Source organism: Myxocyprinus asiaticus, chromosome 10, assembly GCF_019703515.2.
Source record: "Myxocyprinus asiaticus isolate MX2 ecotype Aquarium Trade chromosome 10, UBuf_Myxa_2, whole genome shotgun sequence".
Classification (NCBI taxonomy): Eukaryota; Metazoa; Chordata; class Actinopteri; order Cypriniformes; family Catostomidae; genus Myxocyprinus; species Myxocyprinus asiaticus.
The window spans coordinates 16,983,882-16,991,930 of record NC_059353.1 but is presented as its reverse complement, the minus strand read 5'-3'; the positions used below and the strand labels follow the sequence as shown (position 1 = coordinate 16,991,930).

The 8,049-nt window shown below is 36.6% G+C and overlaps 1 protein-coding gene, 1 long non-coding RNA gene and 1 other non-coding gene across 5 annotated transcripts; 2 read left to right on the top strand and 1 right to left on the bottom strand.

The window, feature by feature from the left end:
• The first annotated feature begins 259 nt into the window (after nt 1-259).
• Nucleotides 260-332, top strand: trnak-uuu (transfer RNA lysine (anticodon UUU)). Its single transcript has one exon. It is a non-coding gene; the product is annotated as a tRNA-Lys (tRNA).
• Nucleotides 333-529: 197 nt separating this feature from the next.
• On the top strand, nt 530-7,264 carry LOC127447199 (hatching enzyme 1.2-like). 2 transcript variants are annotated; one of them, XM_051708861.1, is made up of 9 exons: nt 530-598; nt 684-735; nt 856-918; nt 1,001-1,150; nt 1,296-1,413; nt 2,648-2,826; nt 2,914-2,995; nt 6,729-6,853; nt 6,958-7,264. In XM_051708861.1, exons 1-9 carry the CDS (start codon nt 530-532, stop codon nt 6,969-6,971), a joined length of 852 nt encoding a protein of 283 aa, XP_051564821.1. In that variant the 3' UTR covers nt 6,972-7,264. The 2 variants fall into 2 exon arrangements, with proteins under 2 accessions (XP_051564821.1, XP_051564820.1); XM_051708860.1 differs by lacking the exons at nt 6,729-6,853; nt 6,958-7,264 and adding an exon at nt 3,093-4,855.
• On the bottom strand, nt 4,922-7,741 carry LOC127447207 (uncharacterized). Of its 2 annotated transcripts, XR_007898359.1 has the most exons (4): nt 7,633-7,741; nt 7,332-7,490; nt 5,444-5,678; nt 4,922-5,359 (listed from the first exon to the last, which is right to left on the bottom strand). It is a non-coding gene; the product is annotated as an uncharacterized LOC127447207 (long non-coding RNA). The 2 variants fall into 2 exon arrangements; XR_007898358.1 differs by having other exon boundaries at nt 7,332-7,734.
• Nucleotides 7,742-8,049: the final 308 nt, after the last annotated feature.

Genomic DNA, 8,049 nt, shown 5'->3' with positions numbered 1-8,049 from the left:
ATATACACGCATGCCCGCACATCAATTTAATTATTTCTATACAATTCAAACTCAGAAAAAATATGAATCAGTACATAACATATAACGTGTATAAACAAATCATTAGAATAAAGGCTATATGGAAAACATATAACGTTCATATAAAGATATAAGAATACTTTATAATTTATACACTTAATGCACTGAATGTGTTCGAAAAAGTTCACTTTCTTCCGCATGGAAATTTTATAATTTCTGTTGTAAGCGAGTGTTTGAAGAAGCCCGGATAGCTCAGTCGGTAGAGCATCAGACTTTTAATCTGAGGGTCCAGGGTTCAAGTCCCTGTTCGGGCGGTTGTGTTTTGTTCAAATTAGAATCACAGTGTTCATTATGAAACAAGAACAGTAGGTAGATATGTGGAAATAATAATCGTGACAAGAAATAGAAACACTTGGTTGGCCATTAGAGCAGACATGATGTAAGAGGAGGCTGGTAAAGAGTAATTTAAAAGGCAGACAGCTTAAACAAGTCCATAAACCTCTGTGCAGTCATGCAGCACTCACTAGCAATCATCACTCTCTTTTCCTTAGCAGGGCCATGTTTTTCCTTACCTGTTCAGGTAATATTACCTTGTCACTTTGCATATGAGTTGTTTTACTTTGTTGTATTAACCAAATTGTATATTTCTGGTTTTTGACTGGTAGAAATCCTATAGCTCATCTTTTGATGCAAGAAGAAATAGAAGAAGCTACCCAGGTAAGGTGTATTATATTAATTAAACTGTAATTTAATAATTAAACATCAAAGTGTATCATTTTATGTAAAAAAAAAAGTTAAAAAAAAAAAAAAAGATAAAACTTTAATCTCTTTTCCCAGCTCACCTTGAGGAAAACAATAAATCTGCCATGGACAAGATCATTGATGTAAATGACTATCAAGGTAAGGCTGTATGGCTAATGTCGGCTGTTCAGATCTGTGAAAGTTTCTGTTCTGTTTTAACACCAGTACTCTCCTGTTGTAGGTGTTTTTTCCGTGGATGGCACTAGTCTCAGAGAGGGAGATATAGCTGTGTCCGGTCGGAGTCAGAGGAGCTGTTTTGCCAGAAGCTGTCTGTGGAGCAAGTCTGTGGATGGACATGTGTACATTGCATACACACTCTCTCCTGAGTACAGTAAGTATGAAAAGCAGACATTGTATCAGTTTTGTTTTCATACAAATTCTCCGGCAAGAGCTTTGTATTGACTAACGTGGAACTGATCTCTCCAAGTTCATTGTAAAAAATCTTGCTATTTTGTTTCAATTATTTCTCTGCACAGGTGATGTAGACAGGATGGGCGTTAAGAGAGGGATGGAGCTCATTGAACGTGACACCTGTGTGCGCTTTGTGCCCAGAACACACCAAAGGGACTACCTGGATATCCAGCACAAATCAGGGTATAAAAACCATGTTTCTTTCCTGACTGTACTGTACTGCCCTACAGTGGCAAAACATAGTAACTACCACTGAAACTGTTAAAAATGGCTTCAGTGTTTTGATTATCCAACCAATTAGATAAAATCAAATTCTCTCAGTCTGAGAGCATGTTTGAGCCAAACCCATCTGTGACAGGACAGATCATATTCTAAGAGACCAGATTTTTACAAAATGTGTATTTACTGCGGTTTGCCTTTACATGGTAGTATAGCATTTTCAATGACCATAATACTTTTTAGCACTGTCAGAAATGAACCTTTCCATGAGGGGAAATATTTGCCCCCTGGATTTGAGTTTTTGCTGCATTTTTTTATATTAAAGGAATATTCCGTGTTCAAGACAAGTTAAGCTCAATCGACAGCATTTGTGGCATACTGTTGATTACCATAAAAGATCATTTTGACTCGTCCTTTCTTTTCTTTAAAAAAAGCAAAAATCAAGGTTACAGTGAAGCACTTACAATGGAAATGAATGGGGCCAATTTTTGGAGGCTTTAAAAGCAGAAATGTGAAGCTTATAATTTTATAAAAGCACTTGCATTAATTCTTCTTTTAAAACTCATGTATTATTTGAGCTGTAAAGTTGTTTAAACTGTCATTTTAACAGTTGTTTTAGGGTTTGTTGACAGTGCACCATCATGGCAACTAAGTTGTTATATTGGCTAACTTTACACAGAAAAGGTTAGTAAGTGATTTTATCACACTAAAATCATATTTACACACATTGTTTACATCTTGTGCTATACTTTTGAAATTGTATTTTAACATTTATGGATTGGCCCCCATTCACTTCCATTGTAAGTGGATCACTGGAACCCAAAGTTTAGCTTTTTTTAAAGAAAAGGTGGGATGAGTCGAAATTATTTTTTATGGTAATCAACAGTATGCCACATGCTGTCGATTGAGCTTGACTTGTATTGAACCTGGAATATTCCTTTAATGAGGGTATGTTATTTACTAACCAAATTAAAATATACTTTCTTATCCGTTTATATCATACTTCAATTTAATCAATTCATTAACATCAATTCTCAATCTAAACAGAATACTACAAAAAATGATACAGATCTAAAGAGGATGATTGAAAATTTTTGGGGCATTTCTGTCCCAAGCTCTCCTTAATTTTCTGTCTCAGTTTGTCAGTATTAATATTTTTTAAATTGTAAATATTATGGATGTGATGATTGACATATAGGTGCTGGTCATATCTGGGGGCACGTGGTGGTAGACAAACCCTTTCTCTACAGACACCCGACTGTACTGGGTCAGGGGTCACCTCCCATCAGCTAATGCATGCCCTGGGCTTTGTGCATGAGCAATCACGAGCCGACCGGGACAAGTATGTCACAGTCATGTGGTCAAATATATGGAAAGGTAAAGTAGCAAAGTAACATTCCTATATTCTCATATTCATTTTCGAATTGTATTGGTATTCACAGATTCATCTTTTTGTAAATGTAGACAGGGTGAGAAATTTTGAAAAGTTCAAAACAAACAACTTGGACACCCCTTATGACTACAGCTCTATCATGCACTTTGGAAGGTATGGAGATATTTTAGATAACATCAATTAGAAACTATTCGGAACTTTAGGGACAAAAGAAACCGCAGTTATATTATTACATTCTTTGTCATCTCAGGTATGCCTACACTGAAGATGGTGGTCCGACCATTGTACCAAAACGGACATGGAACGTGAAGATTGGTCAGAGATTTGGGCCCAGTGACTTGGACATAATGAAGATCAATAAACTGTATGATTGTGATGTGTAATTAAATCCACTGATAACAACTAATGATCAATCATAAAGATATTTAATTCATTAGATCCTTTTAATATTTAAAGTTTTTATTTTAATTTAACATTGTAATTTATATTGTAATTGAAAATATAAGTAATTAAGAATATTCTTTTGTAACCTGCTGTTTCATTTCTTATTTCTATATTTTTCTTATTCTGACATTTTGATACTTTATTGCCTTACATATACTATACCTTGCATTAATAAAATGTGTCCATGAATACATTTCTCTCTCATTTTTCAAGTCGAAATTTGTTGTACAATAGTCATTATAACAGATGAAAAAAATCTCTCAGTGATTCTGCAGTCACATTAGTCAAGTTGTTTACAATCCAGTCAAGCGAATGTTATAAGTAAGCGTTGCCTTCAAAATTAGCTGATCTCAGACCCAATAAATAAGTATCAACACTAAGAATTACACACTGGAGTCGAAAGAAGCTGTTATTGACTATAATACAAAAATTGTACGTTCAAGAAAGTATAGAGTTAACCTGTTATATTTATTTGCACCGTGTGTTCATATGTTGTGAGCACAGCACAAATAATTATTAAATTGTTGTTTACAGATTAGGATGAATTGAAGTGTGTGACTACACTACATGTACATGTTCTGCATGCTCAGGACAAATAACACAAGAATCAGCAAACTGCCACTGCAATGATCAATCTTTAAAAATGCTGAAGTGTGAATTCGGAACTAACTATAAGAGAGGAATGCTTTCTGACCTGCCAAGCCCTTCATTAGTGAAAAACACTAATATCAAATAATGATATAGGAAGTCACACTAACCCTACATCTTCAACCTGGAGTAAAGATGGGTGGTACTCTGAGTGTATATATTATAGTAAGAGCCCTAACTTTGCTGTAGTTTACATGCAAAACCTGGTTACATCTAGAACAACAGAACTCCAAGATGCTCTGTGTGGGTATTTTTGTAGGATTGGTGTTAGACTCCTGGTCTTTTCCTGTTCAGGTAAGAATGAATAAATACTAGTGCAGTTATGATGCCTGATTTCCTATGGATACCACTTAAATTCATCTTCTTACATTAGAACTCCTCGTTGATTCATCAGACAAAGCTGAGGTCAAAAAGAGGATATTCAGGTAAATAACTTGCAGTGTTTTGGTTTTTGATGGTCTGCAGTCTAGTTTGTTGCAAATGAGTTGATGTAAATATACCATTCCTAATGTTCTCAACAGAGCAATATGTGGATCCAGAGGAGATGAATGCAATGGACAAGATTCTCAGAGCAAATGAAAGTATGCGCATGACAGACATAAGCATACATATACAGAGTATTCAACCTTAAATGAAAATTCTGTCATCGGGGTTTTTGTCCCAAAACCCTATGATTTTCTTTCTTCTGTGGAACCAACAAAAGAGATGTTAGGCAGAATGTTTGCCTCAGTCCCATTTCACTTTCATTGCATCTTTTTTTTCATTTAATGAAAGTGAATGGTGACTGAAACTGCCAGTCCCTTACATTCTGCCAAACACCTCCTTTTATGTAATACGAAAGACAGATTCATATGGGTTTAGAACAACATATGGTTGAGTAAATGTTGACACAGTTGACATTTTTGGGTGAACTACCCCTTGAAGCATGAAACGTGTTATTTGTCCTCCACCAGTGTCAGGATCTTACACAAGGTTTGCATTCAGGGAAGGTGACATAGTGAGTCCAGGAGCACGCAGTGCCATCACCTGTTCAGGAGATTCTTGCCTCTGGCCAAAATCTGTTGATGGTTTTGTGTATGTACCGTACATCCTCTCCCAACAATATGGTGAGTTATCACTCCAGAAATCTTTATCAATGCAATTATCTGTCAAACTTAAAAACAAGGTCTTTGTTTATCTTTGGTATCATCATAACATTATTTATCTGGTTTGAATTACCCATCACAGATGATATGGACAGAATCACGATAGAAACAGGAATGTTGGACATTTCTTCTAGCACATGTGTGAAGTTTGTGCCTCGCACACATCAAGCAAACTTCCTTAATATCCAGTCTAGATCTGGGTGAGTCCATTCCATTCATGTAATTCAGACACAATCCAATCATGATGCATTGTTTGAAGTGATTAACACATTACTTTCTGCTGTGGAACACAAAAGAGGATGTTAGGCTGAATAATAGGAATTAACAGCCTCAGTTATGATTAACTTTCATTGATTGGACTTACATTATGTGTAACATCTCTAGTTTTTCACTGAAGAAAAAAGGTCATACGCATTTGGAATGATTTTTTTTTTTTGCTCAGTTGCTGGTCATATCTGGGAATGATAGGAGGGAGTCAGATTATGTCTTTGCAGTCTCCTGGCTGTATGTGGTCTGGGGTGGCATCTCATGAGCTAATGCACGCTCTGGGATTTTTACATGAGCAGTCTCGCTCTGACCGTGATCACTACGTCACCATTCTGTGGGACAACATCATAGAGAGTAAGTTTTAGAAACCAGCAAAGCATTTATTTGAACCAGTGTCTTCAGTAAGTCAATGTATCTTTCTTTGCTAAATATCTTTCACATAGGTCAAAGGCACAACTTTAGGAAGTATGAAACAAACAACCTCAATACTGCATATGACTACAGCTCTGTCATGCACTATGGGAAGTGAGTACTGCAAATATACCGTATGCATGTGCTTATTAAGAGATTTATGAGTTCAGGCAAAATACAGTCCATAATTTCTTAAAGGGATAGTTCACCCAAAAATGAAAATTCTCTCATTATTTACTCACCCTCATGCCATCCCAGATGTGTTTGACTTTCTTTCTTCTGCTGAACATTTTTAGAAGAATTTCTCAGCTCTTTAGCTTCATACAATGCATGTGAATGGCGGCCAAAACTCCAAAAAGGAGATAAAGTCAGCATAAACATAACCCATCATCAGACTCCAGTGGTTTAATCAATGTCTTCTGAAGTGATCCAGTTGGTTTTGGGTGATAACTGACCAAAATGTAACTTGTTACACTTTCTGCAGTGCCATCTAGCACTCTGCACATGCGTCAAACGCTACAAAGTGTAATCGAGCTTGAAATCATAATCGTGCCTAGAGACTGCAATGACAAAATGTACAGTGAAAAAGAAGTTACATTTTGGTCTGTTCTCACCAGAAACCAACTGGATCGCTTCAGAAGACATTGATTAATTCATTGGAGTCTGGTTGATTATTTTTATGCTGACTTTATCTGCTTTTGGGAGTTCTGGTCACCATTCACTTGCATTGTATGGAGCTAAAGATATGAGATATACTTCTCACTTCTAAAATGTTTGTTTGTGTTCAGCAGAAGAAAGAAAGTCATACACATCTGGGATGGCATGAGGGTGAGTAAATGATGAGAGAATTTTCATTTTTGGGTGAACTATCCCTTTAAAAAGTCATGCCTTAACCTCCAGAATTTAGATTCAGGTAAGTCTGTGTTGTCAAGCAATAGCAATTACATGTTACTCTTTTGAAATGCACACAGGTATGCCTTCTCAGAGGATGGAGACCCCACCATTATCCCTAAACCAGACCCTTACATTCCTATTGGCCAGCGAGACGGACCAAGTTCTGTGGACATTCACAAAATAAACCTCTTGTATGACTGTGGTAGGTATTAATTCTATTTAAAAAACTTTAACTTAGTAAAAGTCTGCAAAGCTATGTTTCCTGTCTGTTTGACTAATAGTGTTACTCTTTCCTATGTCCTCTAGGTGGTATGGTGTGACATAATTTGTGAAACACCCTAGTTCTGCACAATCTGGACAATCAACACCTGAGATTTGTAATCTTTCCTTATCATTTTATGTTATGATGTGTTGAGAAGTTATTGAACTTTCTTAAATGTGACTGATAAATTTGCTAAACTTAGACAAGTGATGTTACAATATTTTGTAAGCCTGGATCCCCCACCTCCACCCACCCCCTCAGTGACCTAACCAACAATGCAGTACAAGATCACAAAAGGCACTTTCACATTATCTTTACCCATATGGTGAACATGATAACAATAAAACATTACAAACCAGTCATGCTTGAGTCATGTGTCACAGAATTCATAATCATTTAAACACACATCTGTAACTACCTTGGGCCGATGGCCAGATGATTTTCATAGCAGATCCATCAAGTGTATCTCAGCCTCTAGCGCGTGCTCTTGCGTTGAATACTAATTCTGGTGGACAGCTTTGATCTTCCCCTCCGCCGTCTCTTTCTGCGAATTCTTGCAGTTACCCTTTGCTTTTCACTGTCCAGTGTGAGTAAAGTTTGCAGGAAGTTGAAGGAAAGGTAGAGTGATAGATATGTGAGGAAAACATAACATGACCAGAGAATCAACATGTCATCTGAAAAAGAGGAACCATTCAACCAGATGCAAGGATTTTATCCACCTGTCAGATTTTGTATATTTGTAGGAACAGAAATATGATGTAGTGGATAGAATATCACTTTAGCACAAATTTTAAACGGATCATCTTCAGAATGACAAAAGAGAGGAGTCTCTCCTAAAAATACAAAAACTAAAGACCTTCGGTCCAGAATTTAGCAAGCAACTTGTTGAATGTGTTGCTGTAGTCCTGATCTTATTTAATTCAAGTCTTAACTGCCTCTGTGATAATCAGCTTACACTAGATTAGATTGTTCTAACCAGTGTCATGGCATGCCATTCCTATCCTGTCCCATGTTATGACTCCATCACTGCTATGTTGCCCCAATCCAACTAATGTGATATCAGGTAAATGGTAGTTAGCCCACACATGGATGAATGAAATGAAGGATTCAATGAATGACTATTACATACAGGTGCA